This window comes from Xenia sp. Carnegie-2017, unplaced genomic scaffold, assembly GCF_021976095.1.
Source record: "Xenia sp. Carnegie-2017 unplaced genomic scaffold, XeniaSp_v1 HiC_scaffold_3, whole genome shotgun sequence".
Taxonomy (NCBI): domain Eukaryota; kingdom Metazoa; phylum Cnidaria; class Anthozoa; order Malacalcyonacea; family Xeniidae; genus Xenia; species Xenia sp. Carnegie-2017.
Window position 1 is genome coordinate 7,635,909 of NW_025813493.1, and position 17,383 is coordinate 7,653,291.

Here is a 17,383-nt window from a genome sequence, read left to right on the forward strand (position 1 = left end):
TTTTTCGTACTCTCCCATATCTCTGTAAACCGAACCCAGATTGGTGTACGTTGTCGCAATATTAACATGGTCAGGTCCAAATGTTTTTGTTTCAATTTTCATCGCTTGTTCATAAAAATCTTTTGATTTTTCGTACTCTCCCATATCTCTGTAAACCGAACCGAGATTGTTGTACGTTGTCGCAATATTAACATGGTCAGGTCCAATGGCTTTCGTTTCAATTTTCATCGCTTGTTCGTAAAAATGTTTTGATTTTTCGTACTTTCCCATATCTCTGTAAACCGAACCCAGATTGGTGTACGTTGTCGCAATATTGACATGGTCAGGTCCAAATGTTTTTGTTTCAATTTTCATCGCTTGTTCATAAAAATCTTTTGATTTTTCGTACTCTCCCATTTTATTGTAAACGAAACCCAGATTGTTGTACATTGTCGCAATAGTAACATGGTCAGGTCCAAATACTTTTGTTTGAATTGCTATAGCTCGCTCATAAAAATCTTTTGCTTTTTCGTACTCTCCCATATCTCTGTAAACCAAACCCAGATTGTTGTACGTTGTCGCAATATCAACATGGTCAGTTCCAAATGCTTTTGTTTGAATTTTCATGGCTCGTTCATAAAAATCTTTTGCTTTTTCGTACTCTCCCATATCTCTGTAAACCCAACCCATTATGTTGTACGTTGTCGCAATATTAACATGGTCATGTAAAAATGCTTTCGTTTGAATTGCTATCACTCGTTCATAAAAATCTTTTGCTTTTTCGTACTCTCCCATATCTCTATAAACTAAACCCATATTGTTGTACGTTGTCGCAATATCAACATGGTCAGGTCCGAATGCTTTTGTTTGAATTTCTATCGCTCGTTCATAAAAATCTTTTGCCTTTTCGTACTCTCCCATTTTACTGTAAACCGAACCCAGATTGTTGTACGTTGTCGCAGTCTTAACATGGTCAGGTCCAATGGCTTTCCCTTCAATTTCTATCGCTCGTTCATAAAAACCTTTCGCTTTTTCGTACTCTCCCATATCTCTGTAAACCGAACCCAGATTGTTGTACGTGGTCGCAATATTAACATGGTCAGGCCCAAATGCTTTCGTTTCAATTTTCCTCGCTCGTTCATAAAAATCTTTTGCTTTTTCGTACTCTCCCATATCTTTGTAAACCGAACCCATATTGTTGTACGTTGTCGCAATATCAACATGGTCAGGTCCTAAGGCTTCCATTTCAATTTTCATCGCTCGTTTACAAATATCTCTTGCTTTTTCGTACTCTCCCATATCTCTGTAAACCCAACCCATATTGTTGTACGTTGTCGCAATATCAACATGGTCAGTTCCAAATGCTTTCGTTTCAATTTTCATCGCTCGTTCATAAAAATCTTTTGCTTTTTTGTACTCTCCCATATCTCTGTAAACCCAACCCAGATTGTTGTACGTTGTCGCAATATTAACATGGTCAGATCCAAATGCTTTCGTTTCAATTTTCATCGCTCGTTCATAAAAATTTTTTGCTTTTTTGTACTCTCCCATATCTCTGTAAAGCCAACCCAGATTGTTGTACGTTGTCGCAATATTAACATGGTCAGGTCCAAATGCTTTCGTTTCAATTTTCATCGCTCGTTCATAAAAATCTTTTGCTTTTTCGTGTTTTCCCATATCTCTGTAAACAGAACCAAGATTGTTGTACGTTGTCGCAATATTAACATGGTCAGGTCCAAATGCTTTTGTTTGAATTTCCATCGCTCGTTCATAAAAATCTTTTGCTTTTTCGTACTCTCCCATATCTTTGTAAACCGAACCCATATTGTTGTACGTTGTCGCAATATCAACATGGTCAGGTCCTAAGGCTTCCATTTCAATTTTCATCGCTCGTTTACAAATATCTCTTGCTTTTTCGTACTCTCCCATATCTCTGTAAACCCAACCCATATTGTTGTACGTTGTCGCAATATCAACATGGTCAGTTCCAAATGCTTTCGTTTCAATTTTCATCGCTCGTTCATAAAAATCTTTTGATTTTTCGTAATCTCCCATATCTCTGTAAACGGAACCCAGATTGTTGTACGTGGTCGCAATATCAACATGGTCAGGTCCTAATGCTTTCATTTCAATTTTCATGGCTCGTTCATAAAAATTTTTTGCTTTTTTGTACTCTCCCATATCTCTGTAAAGCCAACCCAGATTGTTGTACGTTGTCGCAATATTAACATGGTCAGATCCAAATGCTTTCGTTTCAATTTCATCGCTCGTTCATAAAATTTTTGCTTTTTGTACTCTCCCATATCTCTGTAAAGCCAACCCAGATTGTTGTACGTTGTCGCAATATTAACATGGTCAGGTCCAAATGCTTTCGTTTCAATTTTCATCGCTCGTTCATAAAAATCTTTTGCTTTTTCGTGTTTTCCCATATCTCTGTAAACAGAACCGAGATTGTTGTACGTTGTCGCAATATTAACATGGTCAGGACCAAATGCTTTTGTTTGAATTGCCATCGCTCGTTCATAAAAATCTTTTGCTTTTTCGTACTCTCCAATATTTCTGTAAACGGAACCCAGATTGTTGTACGTTGTCGCAATATTAACATGGTCAGGACCAAATGTTTTCGTTTCAATTTCTATCACTCGTTCATAAAAATCTCTTGCTTTTTTGTAATCTCCCATATCATTGTAAATCGAACCCAGATTGCTGTACGCTGTCGCAATATTAACATGGTCAGGTCCAAATGCTTTTGTTTCAATTTCCATCGCTTGTTCATAAAAATCTTTTGATTTTCCGTACTCTCCCATATCTCTGTAAACCGAACCGAGATTGTTGTACGTTGTCGCAATATCAACATGGTCAGGTCCTAATGCTTTCATTTCAATTTTCATGGCTCGTTCATACAAATCTTTTGCTTTTTCGTACTCTCCCATATCTTTGTAAGCCGAACCCATATTGTTGTACGTTGTCGCAATATCAACATGGTCAGGTCCTAATGCTTTCATTTCAATTTTCATCGCTCGTTTAGAAAAATCTCTTGCTTTTTCGTACTCCCCCATATCTCTGTAAACCGAACCCATATTGTTGTACGTTGTCGCAATATTAACGTCGTCTGGTCCAAATGCTTTCTTTTGAATTGTCATCGCTCTTTCATAAAAATCTTTTGCTTTTTCGTACTCTCCCATATCTCTGTAAAACGAACCCAGATTATTGTACGTTGTCGCAATATTAACATGGTCTGGTCCAAATGCTTTCCTTTCGATTTTCATCGCTCGTTCATAAAAATCTTTTGCTTTTTCGTACTCTCCCATATCTCTGTAAAAGGAACCCAGATTGCTGTATGTTGTTGCAATAATAACATGGTCTGGTCCAAATGTTTCCGTTTCAATTTTCATCGCTCGTTCATAAAAATCTTTTGCTTTTTCGTGTTTTCCCATATCTCTGTAAACAGAACCGAGATTGTTGTACGTTGTCGCAATATTAACATGGTCAGGACCAAATGCTTTTGTTTGAATTGCCATCGCTCGTTCATAAAAATCTTTTGATTTTTCGTAATCTCCCATATCTCTGTAAACCGAACCGAGATTGTTGTACATTGTCGCAATATCAACATGGTCAGGTCCTAATGCTTTCATTTCAATTTTCATGGCTCGTTCATACAAATCTTTTGCTTTTTCGTACTCTCCCATATCTTTGTAAGCCAAACCCATATTGTTGTACGTTGTCGCAATATTAACGTCGTCTGGTCCAAATGCTTTCTTTTGAATTGTCATCGCTCTTTCATAAAAATCTTTTGCTTTTTCGTACTCTCCCATATCTCTGTAAAGCGAACCCAGATTGTTGTACGTTGTCGCAATATTAACATTGTTGGGTCCAAATGCTTTCGTTTCAATTTTCATGGCTCGTTCATAAAAATCTTTTGCTTTTTCGTACTCTCCCATATCTCTGTAAACCCAACCCATTATGTTGTACGTTGTCGCAATATTAACGTGGTCAGGTCCAAATGTTCGTGTTTCAATTTTCATCGCTCGTTCATAATAATCTTTTGCTTTTTCGTACTCTCCCATATATCTGTATGTCAAACCCAGATTGCTGTACGTTGTCGCAATATTAACATGGTCAGGTCCAAATACTTTCGTTTCAATTTTCATCGCTTGTTGATAAAAATCTTTTGCTTTTTCGTATTCTCCCATATCTCTGTAAAGAAAACCCAGATTGTTGTACGTTGTCGCCATATTAACATGGTCAGGTCCAAATGCTTTTGTTTCAATTTTCATCGCTCGTTCACAAAATCTTTTGCTTTTCGTTATCTCCCATATCTCTGTAAAGCAAACCCAGATTGTTGTACGTTGTCGCATATTAACATGGTCAGGTCCAAATGCTTTTGTTTCAATTTTCATCGCTCGTTTACAAAATCTTTCGCTTTTGGTATTCTCCCATATCTCTGTAAACCAACCCAGATTGTTGTACGTTGTCGCAATATTAACATGGTCAGGTCCAAATGCTTTTGTTTGAATTTCCATCGCTCGTTCATAAAATCTTTTGCTTTTCGTACTCCCATAACTCCAGATTTGTACGTTGTCGCATAATAACATGGTCAGGTCCAAATATTTTCATCGCTCGTCAAAAATCTTTTGCTTTTCGTACTCTCCCATTTCTGTAAACCGAACCAAGATTGTTGTACGTTCGCAATTTCAACATGGTCAGGTCCAATGCTTTCATTTCAACTCGTTCAAAATCTTTTGTTTTTCGTACTCTCCCATATCTGTCATATGTTGTACGTTGTCGCAATATTAACGTGGTCAGGTTCAAATTTTCAATTTTCATCGCTCGTTCATAATAATCTTTTGCTTTTTCGTACTCTCCCATATATCTGTATGTCAAACCCAGATTGCTGTACGTTGTCGCAATATTAACATGGTCAGGTCCAAATACTTTCGTTTCAATTTTCATCGCTTGTTGATAAAAATCTTTTGCTTTTTCGTATTCTCCCATATCTCTGTAAAGAAAACCCAGATTGTTGTACGTTGTCGCCATATTAACATGGTCAGGTCCAAATGCTTTTGTTTCAATTTTCATCGCTCGTTCACAAAAATCTTTTGCTTTTTCGTTATCTCCCATATCTCTGTAAAGCAAACCCAGATTGTTGTACGTTGTCGCCATATTAACATGGTCAGGTCCAAATGCTTTTGTTTCAATTTTCATCGCTCGTTTACAAAAATCTATCGCTTTTTGGTATTCTCCCATATCTCTGTAAACCCAACCCAGATTGTTGTACGTTGTCGCAATATTAACGTGGTCAGGTCCAAATGCTTTTGTTTGAATTGCCATCGCTCGTTCATAAAAATCTTTTGCTTTTTCGTACTCTCCCATAACTCTGTATAACGAACCCAGATTGCTGTACGTTGTCGCAATAATAACATGGTCAGGTCCAAATGCTTTCGTCTCAATTTTCATCGCTCGTTTACAAAAATCTTTTGCTTTTTCGTACTCTCCCATATCTCTGTAAACCGAACCAAAATTGTTGTACGTGGTCGCAATATCAACATGGTCAGGTCCTAATGCTTTCATTTCAATTTTCATGGCTCGTTCATAAAATCTTTTGCTTTTTCGTACTCTCCCATATCGCTGTAAATCGAAGCCATATTTTTGCACGTTGTCGCAATATGAACATAGTCAGGTCCAAATGCTTTCATTTCAGTTTTCATCGCTCGCTCATAATAATCTTTTGATTTTTCGTACGCTCCCATATCTCTGTAAACCAAACCCAGATTGTTGTACGTTGTCGCAATATTAACATGGTCTGGTCCAAATGCTTTTGTTTCAATTTTCATCGCTCGTTCATAAAAATCTTTTGCTTTTTCGTACTCTCCCATATCTTTGTAAACCAAACCCAGAATGTTGTACGTTGTCGCCATATTAACATGGTCTGGTCCAAGTGCTTTTGTTTCAATTTTTATCGATCGTTTACAAAATTCTTTTGCTTTTTCATATCCTCCCATATCTCTGTAAACCAAACCCAGATTGTTGTACGTTGTCGCAATATTAACATGGTCTGGTCCAAATGCTTTCCTTTCAATTTTCATCGCTCGTTCACAAAAATCTTTTGCTTTTTCGTATTCTCCCATATTATAGTAAACCGAACCCAGATTGTTGTACGTTGTCGCAATATTAACATGGTCTGGTCCAAATGCTTTCGTCTCAATTTTCATCGCTCGTTCATAAAAATCTTTTGCTTTTTCGTACTCTCTCATTTTATCGTAAACCAAACCAAGATTTATGTACGTTTTTGCAATGTCAACATGGTCTTGTCCAAATGCTTTCCTTTCAATTTTCATCGCTCGTTCACAAAAATCTTTTGCTTTTTCGTATTCTCCCATATTATAGTAAACCAAACCCAGATTGTTGTACGTTGTCACAATATTAACATGGTCAGGTCCAAATGCTTTCGTTTCAATTTTTATCGCACGTTCATTAAAATCTTTTGCTTTTTCATACTCTCCCATACCTCTGTAAAGCGAACCCAGATTCTTGTAAGTTGTCACAATATTAACATGGTCAGGTCCAAATGCTCTCGTTTCAATTTCTATCACTCGTTCATAAAAATCTCTTGCTTTTTTGTACTCTCCCATATTAATGTAAACCGAACCCAGATTGCTGTACGTTGTCGTAATATTAACATGGTCAGGTCCAAATACTTTTGTTTCAATTTCCATCGCTCGTTCATAAAAATCTTTCGCTTTTTCGTACTCTCCCATTTCACTGTAAACCCAACCCAGATTGTTGTACGTGGTCGAAATATTGACATTTTCAGGTCCAATGGCTTTTGTTTCAATTTCCATCGCTCGCTCATAAAAATCTTTTGCCTTTTCGTACTTTCCCATCTTGTTGTACACTAAACCCAGATTGTTGTACGTTGTCGCAATATTAACATGGTCAGGTCCAAATGCTTTCGTTTCAATTTTCATCGCTCGTTTACAAAAATATTTTGCTTTTTTGTACTCTCCCATATCTCTGTAAAGCCCACCCAGATTGTTGTACGTTGACGCTTTATTAACATGGTCAGGTCCAAGTGTTTTTACTTGAATTTTCATTGCTCGCTCAAGAAAATCTTTAGCATTTTTATATTCTCCGTTATTCAAAAGCAACAAACCCAGCTGGTTGTAAGAATATGAAACATCAATATGATCAACGCCTAACACTTTTGTTTGAATTTCTGTTATTTCATAGAGTACTTTAATTGCAAGTTTATAGTTGCCAAATCTTTTCAAAACATCTACAAAATATATGGCAAATTCCCAATTTCTTTCATCAAGTTTTTGTTTTGATGATTTTACATCGATCAACTTATTAAGGAAATGTTGAAATGATGAATTTGTTATGAATTTAATTAGATGTGGAGTTATTTTGATTTCATCTTCTCTGTCTTCAAAATGATTCAGTGCCCTAGCAACTTGACAGGAAAGATCAGCTGCAGACTTTTTAGAATTATTTTCGTTTGTTTTACAGCCAAAGGTCTGCGATGAATAATTTATGATGGCTTCGTGTACAACGCTGTGCAGGCGGATGTCGTTGTTTTCCGTTTGAAGGAATAAAGAACAATGCTTTAGTTGAAGACAGACATCTTCTGCAGATTTTTGTGGATCAATGCTTTTAATAAATGGTATTATAACATCTGGTGGTAAGGGATCGAAAGATATTATTGAGAAAAGTTTAAAAACATGTTTCAACAAAATGGATTCTCCGGCATTTTTTTGTACTGCTAACATAACAGTTTTCATTCCTAAGTATGATGTGTTTATTTTTTGAAAATTGGCATCCATGTTCTGTCGCTCTCCTTCATTCAACTTATGAAAATATTGCTCCCACGTGAATGTCGGATTTACACTATTTACACTACCTACGTAGTAAGCAGCATTTGACAAGAACAACGGTTGATGATCTAATTTGTCTGATAAATCTTTTAAGAATTTTTCATCTTTATTATGAATATCAGAAAAGACAGATAGAAGTTGTCGGCATTCTTCATTGTTCATACCATTACTAACTGAAATGTGTTTATGTAAATTTCCATCTGGTGGTATAGCATCTGTATTTTGGACAGTTACTATAATTTGACCATTTTTCCAGCTATGATCACCAACTTGAGGTAATAATGGATAAATTTTATGAAGTTCAACCACGTTATCTACAACAATCCACCATGTTTGCCAAGATTTCAGTTGTTGTGTCAGCAATAATTGAAAATCTTTAATTTTGTCTTCGCTGCTTTTTGCTTCTTTCAGAATATTTTCAATGACAGTTTTATCATTGTTAAAGCGTTGACAAAGTTCAGCATAAGTTTTTAAAAGGGATTCTGCATCATTTCCTTCGAGTGTCATTACAAATGTTGTTTTATTTTCCCAGTCAACCGACTTAAACATTTCTTCACAAACTTGTCTAGCTAATTCAGATTTACCACTGCCAGGATTACCAGAAACATAGTAATATGTTAGTTCATTATTGTTAGTACTGCGCAAGTTGTTGAGATCTGCTGTGATTTGATTGAGTAATTCTTTACGTTTAACAATGCCATGATTTGGTTTGCAAGGAAGTACTTGGAAAGAATTAAATTTGTTTCGTTGACATTTTATTTCATTAATTTCATTGAATGAAAATCGTAGATCTTTAAATGACTTTTCAATATCACAAAGCATTTTGTCAAATTCGGTTTTAGATACTCTTCCTGGATTATCATGGGTAAATTTGTTTCTTACAATACGAAGTGCATTAACGGCAGATCTAACTTTTGGGTCAATTTTTGTTCCAATTGAATTTGAAAACAATATTGCTGCAAATAGTGTTGTACAATCCCAATTACTAGTGTCACCATCTTGAAATTTTGACAGAATATGTTTGTCATGAGGGTTTTTTTTTGTTTTTTCAATATTGAACAACTTCTGACCACTAACGTTTGTATCATCCCATACTCCGTGGGATTTTTTGTAATTAATGTTCCACTCTTGGATAAATAAATCAGCAAGTTTCTTCGTAACAACATCTGTAAGTATTTCTTGCAGGTAGAAGTTATTAATTTTTTCTCTTGACTGCATCTAAGGGTGATAAAATTATTAATATCAACATAAATTTGTTCTTTAATTAGACTTTATGCACTTTATAAAATTGTTGAAGATCAATCATAGCTACGTAATGTTACAGTTTTACTTGTACGGGTAAATAAATATCGAGGATGGCAGCTGAAAACAACGCAATTGGACGTTTTAGTTTTCCTGCATTTAGGCATTTGCCCACCATTTGGTAGTGGCGACGCAAGGATTTTGCAAGTGGGTGGGCTCAAAATTTGTACCACGTCAGTCGCTAGCGAAATGGCCCTATATTTGTATTTTTGTGTCTACAAAATTGAGTCTACGAGTATACTTGTCCACGATCTCATACAAGTTTTATGATATGGTGTAATGTCGTTCATGACATGCATCACAATATTACTTGTTCTTCCTTGCCCACTAGAGACTTGAATTATTATAGAATTATTGTTTTGTTTTTCTTAATTTTAAGAAATTAAAATCTTCACCACTCGGCTAACAATACAGAAAGGGTAAATGCAACGCAAACTAGTCTACACAGCTAATAGAATGCTTCCCTTTACAGTAAAGTTGTGCGAATTCCGTAAGAGCTACATTAATTCCATGTGCTTCATTTTCAATTTCGAATGATGCATATGAAGACTCTTATCTAAAATTTTTAGGGGGCACGTGCCCCCTTCCCAGACCCCCCTTTAGCAACGCCACTGCATGTTGGAGTTAAAATGGAGGTACTGATTTATATTATCACTTAGGAAGGTGTTTAACAATTTGTGTAACTGACACACAAAGTTTGTGCAGGCAGTTTACTTGAATACAATGACTACTTAGTCCGCTGTCTAATGGAAATATATATGAAGCAGAGTGTTCTGTTACTTAGCCTTTGCATTTAAATATAAAGATTCCTATTTCCTATAAAAGATCTGATTGGCTTCTAGAATTAATTGTAAAGAGAACCATGAGAACTTTTTCAAGTATTCTTCCTTTTCAATAAAAAATCATGTAAAATATAGGACATGTCATGTAAGTCATGTTTTATAGAAAGAAAAAAAACAACAAAAAATTCATTCTTGTTGTGTAGAATGCAGATTGAGACTGTGTCCAGGCGAACATTTAAAAAACAAATTAATTACACACTGTAAAATATTGTGGAAATTCTGGTATTACCATTTTATAGCATTCTGTATGTAATCGACAAGCAAACTTAATGTAAATGAAATAAAATGTAAAATTTACATATTGTGTTTCTTTCCATGCATTTAAAGTTTCTTAAAACATGCCAGACACATGAAATGTTTTGGAAAATCTAGAAAATGACAAAAAAGCTCAAAAATTTTGTCTTACATTTTGATGAGTCATGCTCATAAGCCACAGAAACATGTTAAGGAAATAGTATGCGTGTAGTTTGGTTTACCAATATATCCGTTCCCACACGGCCAACAGCCATGGAATAGTTATTGACGTTATTTAAATTTCCTTATGTACTATATATAGCTTAAATAGAGGAACTATTCCGAACAATAATAATATTTGTTATTTGTAATAAAGACTATAAATACTGCTCTGTAAAATAATAAAAATCAGTTTGATCATTAACTTCACACGTGGCTTTTACTGAAGGTATAGAGCATATTACGAAAAGAGATATGGCGAGTAACTCGAACTCAACAGGTTATGGGCCCAGAGGAGGTTTGCTTTTCGATGGAAGCGAAAGCAAATATGAGTTATGGGAAGTAAAATTCTTCTGCTATATGCGTCTTTAAAAACTGTACGACGTATTTATCGAATCAGCTAGTGAGAGAGAAGAACCAGCAGCTTCAAAACTGGCTGACGCTTTTGCAGAGTTGGTCCAATATCTGCACGACAGAAGTTTGTCTCTAGTGATCCGGGAGGCAAAAGACAATGGACGGAGATCTTTAGAAATCCTCAGAAATCACTATCAAGGCAGAGGAAAACCTCGCATAATCGCTCTTTACACGGAAATCACTTCGCTGAAGAAAAGTGACGACGAGACTGTCACAGACTATATATTGCGAGCAGAACGATCGGCAACAACCTTAAGAGAAGCCGAGGAGATAATAAGTGATGCACAACTCATTGCAATGGTTTTAAAGGGTCTGCCAAGCACGTACGACGTCTTGCTATCGTAACAGTTCAAAGGGAAAGACAAATGACATTTACGGAATTTAAAAACTCGTTAGGAAAACATAAAGAAAATATCAAGGTGGGTAGGTGACAATGTTATGTATGTGAAACCAAAATATGACGGAAACTGTTTCAAATGTGGAAGAAAAGGACACAAAAGCTCACAATGCCGAGTGAAGGGGAAAAAGTGGTGCTCCATATGCAAGACCAAGACCCACGACACGAAAGATTGCTGAAAGACGAAAGAAACGTCCATGTCAACTAAAGACGAGCAGCGCTGTGACAGTGAACGGTAACACTCCTTTTTATTCGTGTCAAGGGATGAAAAAAAGAACGCAGAAGCAGACGTGAAGGATAAGGATCAAGCGAATCTAACTCTAATGGTGAACACAGGAGCTAAAAGTCACATTATTAACAATAAGTCAAAATTTATAGATTTTGATAGTAAATTTGATAGTAAAGCGCATGTTATTGAATTAGCAGATGGCAGTAAAGCCAACGTTGTACTCGGTAAAGGTACTTCTAATGTCAAATTAGTTGACTTGCATGGAAATGCGCAGGATGTCTTACTAAGTAATGTCTTATATGTTTCATCTTACGATCAAAATATATTCCCAGTAAATGCTGCTGTAGAAAAGGAGGTAAAAGTCAAATTAGATAAACACGATAAGCATGTTCAGTGCCCTGATGGCACAACGTTTGGAATAAGACAAAAAGGGAAACTTTACTATATAAATAGCATATCATCTTCGAATAAAAATGCATGTTCACTTTACGAGTGGCACAAGGTTCTTTGTCACTGCAACTACAAGGATGTTAAGAAACTAGAGAAGGTGGTTAAGGGGATGAAAATCACAGACTTTAGGGAAGTTGAGTGTGAGGTTTGTACGCAAGGTAAAATGTGTCAAACGAAAATTACATTTAGAGAAAATTACTCTTGAGTTTCTTCACACGTATCTTGCAGGTCCTATTGATTCGGAAGGAAGAGAAGGGCTTAGATATGCATTGTCGTTTGTGGATGATTATTCAGGATTGAATATGGTCTATTTTCTTAAGCATAAAAGCGATACACCACAAGCATTAAAACAGTTTTTGGCAGATGTTGCACCTTACGGAAATGTGAAGCGCATATGAAGTGATAACGCACTGAATTTACAAGCGAGAAATTCAAATCGATTCTTAGGGAAAACAAAATTAGGCATGAAACTAGTGCACCATATTGGTCACACCAGAACGGCACAGTTGAGAGAACGTGGTTAACTTTATTTAACATAGTATACTAGGTGTTTATTGCTACAAGCGGAACTACCAAAATCCATGTGGACATATGCCGTCATAGCTTCTGCTTATATTAGGAATCATTGTTTTAATTCGACTTGAACAAAATGCACGTTTTTGGTTGTGTTTGTTATGGTTATTCACAAAATTCCAAAAAGTTAGACCCTAAAAGTGAACAAGGTTTTTTCGTAGGGTATGATAAAAATAGTCCAGCATATCTACTATACTACAGGTTGAAAAAGTCTTTGTATGGATTAAAACAAAGTGGTAGGAATTGGAATAACTTATTGCATGAACACTTAATCGGGAAAACTTTCAAACAATCATTAGTCGACCCGTTTACACGCGATTTGCAGGAAAAGATGTTACTATTCTAATAGTAGGGGTAGATGATATTATCATAGTTGTTAACAATGACACATTAATGCAGTGTCAAGAAAATCTTAAGTGACCGTTTTAAGATGAAAGATGTAGGAATATTGTCCTGGTTCTTAGGAACTGAATTCAAATGCTCAGAAAGTGAAATAGCAATGAGTCAAAGGCAATATATTATTAAATTACTAACAAAATTAGGCATGTCGGGGTGTTAACCCAAACCCACTCCATCATCTTCCGATACAAATAAAATGTCGAATGATCAGTCGCTTCAGTTAGAAGATCCGAGTCTTTACAGACAAATTGTCGGTAGTCTTATATATGTTATGACAGGAACTAGACCTGATCTGTGCTTTATTGTAACAAAGCTGTCTCAAAAGATGGCAAAACAACACAAGCAAACCTAATAGAGGAAAAGCATGTTCTTAGATACTTAAAGGATACAATAGATCAGACAATTACATTTAGAAAATGTGAAAGTGTTTTAAAATCGGTTGGTTTTTCTGATTATGATTGGGCTGGCGATGCGGATGACAGGCGTAGTATTTCAGGTTACCGTTTCAGGTTGAGTGAGAACGGTGGTTTGGTTTCTTGGAGGAGTAAGAAGCAATCTACAGTTGCTTTGTCAACTTGTGAGGCTGAGTATATGGCATTGACTGAAGCTATTCAGGAAGCAAAATTTTTGAAACAGTTGTGTGTTGATTTGCGTATTTGTAAGGAAGGCGAGTATGTTTTGTTGAATGTTGACAATCGTGGCGCAATTAACTTATCAAAGAGCCCTATGTACCACAAAAGGTCTAAGCACATAGATATTAGATATCACTTTATCAGAAGTGAAATAAGGGCTGTTAAAATAGAAATTATGTATGTAGCAACACATGAAAATGTGGCTGATATATTTACGAAAGCTGTAAGTAAGATTAAATTAAGTATATTCAAAACATTTATGACTGGTAAATAGATATTAATTTGTTAATTTAGTTTATGAGCAAGTGGGGTGTTGAGTCATGCTTATAAACCATAGAAACATGTTAAAGAAAAAGTATGTGTGTAGTTTTGTTTACCAATGTATCCGTTCCCACACGGCTAACAGCCATGGAACAGTTATTGACGTTTGTTAAATTTCCTTATGTACTATATATAGCTTAAATTGAGGAACTATTCCGAACAATAATAATATTTGTTGTTTGTAATAAAGACTATAAATACTGCTCTGTAAAATAATAAAAATCAGTTCGATCATAAAGATCACTTGTGGTTGTTACTGAAGGTATAGAGTATATTACGAAAAGAGATATGGCGAGTAACTCGAACTCAACACATTTATACCAACAAGACAGTACCACGTGTCTGTTTCTTACAAATAAATTGGGTGTGGCATAGGCTTATTGGAATAGAGGCAAAGGATCCCATGAAGTTTGAATGACCGTCAGGCATTTGAGCTTGACTCCATTGGGTCGTTTGCATAAGCAATTATTAAAAAGCTAAAGAGACGTTTACTGAATTAGGTTATATGGAAGAGATGGAGCATGAAAGAAAAGGCTTAAATAAAAGGGCCTTAGCTCACATGCAATCTGCGTACTATATGAATGAAGAAAAAATTCTTTTTTAAAAAAGCCATGTTAGATAAAATTAAAAATATTGCCCATAACGATATGCATAACTGAAATTCTCTGACGTGTCATGACGTGTCTCTTTTGATTCATCTTGTTGATTTTTGAGCCCTGCCGTACCAATGATAATTGAAAAGATTAGTAAAATAAATTGTTGGTGATAATGCAAGAAAGGTCAGTATTTTAAATGATAAATTATCCAATGTGTTATTGCGAAAATCCTACCAAAATCAACAGATGTATCAATATAAAACATATGAAGTGCGAATTCCACAACAAAAATGACATTCAGGTTTTTTATGACAAATACAAAAAATTTCTAGACAACTTTAAAACGTGGTCAATGAAGTTTTGTCATTTTGTAAACTTTTCATCCGAATAAACATATAATTTGATCAAGGGCGAGATAAGCAAGTAAAAGTTGGGGGGCTCAAGATTGTAGGGGCAGTCTTTATTTAAAAAAGGAATTTCAGAGTAATTAATCTCGAAGTCTCTAATTTGAATATTTTTGTCACATCTCAGTAATGAGAAATACCTCAAAATTGATAGCATTTGAACTTGACAGTTCATCGTGCAAGGTTTTGTTATTTTGTGAACTTTTGACGCAAACAAATATTTTAAATAGTCTATCTTACAAAAAGTTGACAATTATAGACCAAAAAAAATCACGTGTACTATCACGTGAAGAAATGAGCTTTTCATTCCTAGTAGGCTCAATTTCTAAAGACATACCTAGCAAAACGTTTTTATGTCGTCATCTGTGTTAGAAATAAGATAAATAGATAGATGACTATATGAATGAGGAAAAAAATTCTTCTTGATAAAAGTCGTGTTAGATAAAATTAAAATCATACCACATTTATGATATGCATAACTGAAATTCTGTGACGTGTCATAATTTTGATTCATTTTGTTGATTTTTTAGACCTGTTGTATGAATAATATTTGAAATGAACCATCGGAATATTTGATTTATTACATCATATTGCTAGCGATGATGCTGAAAAGTTCGGTGTTTTCCAACGTTAAATTATCTAAAATTTATTTGTGATTGTTTAAAAAAACCCCATCAAAATCAACAAATGTTATTCATATCAAAAATGCCTTTCAACAAAGACACAGAAAGAACACAAAAATAGTGATCATGCAAATTTGTATCAACTAATTGTTCTATAGATATATAACGCAAAATTTGCGAAATGTAAACATCTAGATAATAAACTTCATACTCTCTTTCGATGTAAATATTCTGGTCCTATATTGTATAAAATGTTGTACACGTGATGATAAAAGCCTTGTTAGAAAAAGTAAAGTTATTGCACATAATGACATCTAACATTCTTTGACGTGTCATTATTTTTACTCAACACATTAATTTAATAAACTTTGCTGTATTAATATAATTTGAAATAAACGATTGGAGTAAATTGGTATTGATGTGAGAAAAGTCGTATTTTCCACGTGTAATGTATCCAAAATTTATCTGTGTTTGAAAATCCCACCAAAATGAGGAAATTTTATCCATATAAAACATACGTGGCACTAATTTATAAGTTTTATTTAACTACAAATTCGTGACATCAAAACAAAACAATTGATACATGAACACGAAACATTAAATCAGAGTTTTAAAAGTACACTATTACATAAAGGCGAGTAAGCTTTAAAATCAACATACCTTCACAAATTCAAAAAGATTAAAAGCAACGAAACCAACTACATGATGTGTTTGCTTTTGCTTGATAATAGAGAAATCGGAATGTTAAATAAATGCTCGATTTTAATCACCTGCTGTTTCTATTGTAAAATATTAAATTCTGGTCATACCCAATAGAATATGAAATGCAAATTTTTTATTTTAGCAATGACTGAAGTAAACACAAAGAAGTTTTGACTTGGATGCTTTATGCAAATAAACCTTCACAGTTTACTATAATTTATTTCAATTATAGAACATCCTGACTTACATGCAAACTAACTGAAATAATCATAAAGGAAGACCGGGCAGCCAGCTTTTTACAAGTAAGATAGCTCAAAAATTAAAGATTTATAATTTAGGAAGTTAAGAAAATCGATAAACACCTTCTCTGAAACTGTCAGCGTTCCAACTTTGAAACGTGGTCAATGAAGTTTTGTCATTTTGTAAACATTTGATCTGGATAAACAAATAATTTCATCAAGGGCGTGAGAAGCAAGTAAAAGTTGGGGTGCTTAAGATTTTAGGGGCAGTCTTTATTTGAAAAAGGAATTTCAGAGTAATTAATCTCGTAGTCTCTAATTTGAATAATTTTGTCACATCTCAGTAATCAGAGATACTTCAAAATTGATAGCGTTTGAACTTGACAGTTCATCATGCAAGGTTTTGTCATTTTGTGAGCTTTTGACGCAAACAAATATTTTAAATAGTCTATCTTACAACAAGTTGAACAATTATAGACCAGAAAAAAATCACGTGTACTATCACGTGAAGAAATGAGTTTTCACTCCAAGTAGGCGCATTTTCTAAAGACATACCTAGCAAAACGTTTTATGTCGTCATCTGTGTTAGGAATAAGATAAATAGATAGATGACTATATGAATGAGGAAAAAAATCTTCTTGATAAAAGTCGTGTTAAAGGTAAAATTATTGCACATGATGATATGCATAACTGAAATTCTCTGACGTGTCATAATTTTGATTCATCTTGTTGATTTTTGAGCCCTGCCGTAATAAGGATAATTGAAAAGATTAGTAAAATAAATTGCTGGTGATAATGCAAGAAAGGTCAATATTTTAAATGATAAATTATCCAATATTTTATTGGGAAAATCCCACCAAAATCAACAGATGTATCAATATAAAACATATGAAGTGCGAATTCCACCACGAAAATGACATTCAGGATTTTTAAGACAAATATAACAAAATTCTA

General features: G+C 34.7%; 1 protein-coding gene across 1 annotated transcript; it reads right to left on the reverse strand.

Annotated features, from left to right (window-relative positions):
* Positions 1 to 438: 438 nt before the first annotated feature.
* LOC124454165 lies at positions 439 to 16,293 on the reverse strand (the record flags this gene model as incomplete). The annotated part of the gene is made up of 7 exons (XM_047004973.1): positions 16,149 to 16,293; positions 7,524 to 9,071; positions 7,062 to 7,136; positions 3,103 to 3,593; positions 2,468 to 2,598; positions 1,002 to 1,211; positions 439 to 875 (listed from the first exon to the last, which is right to left on the reverse strand). Coding segments are annotated over exons 2-7 (2,892 nt in total), but the record flags the coding sequence as incomplete, so codon positions are not given.
* Positions 16,294 to 17,383: the final 1,090 nt, after the last annotated feature.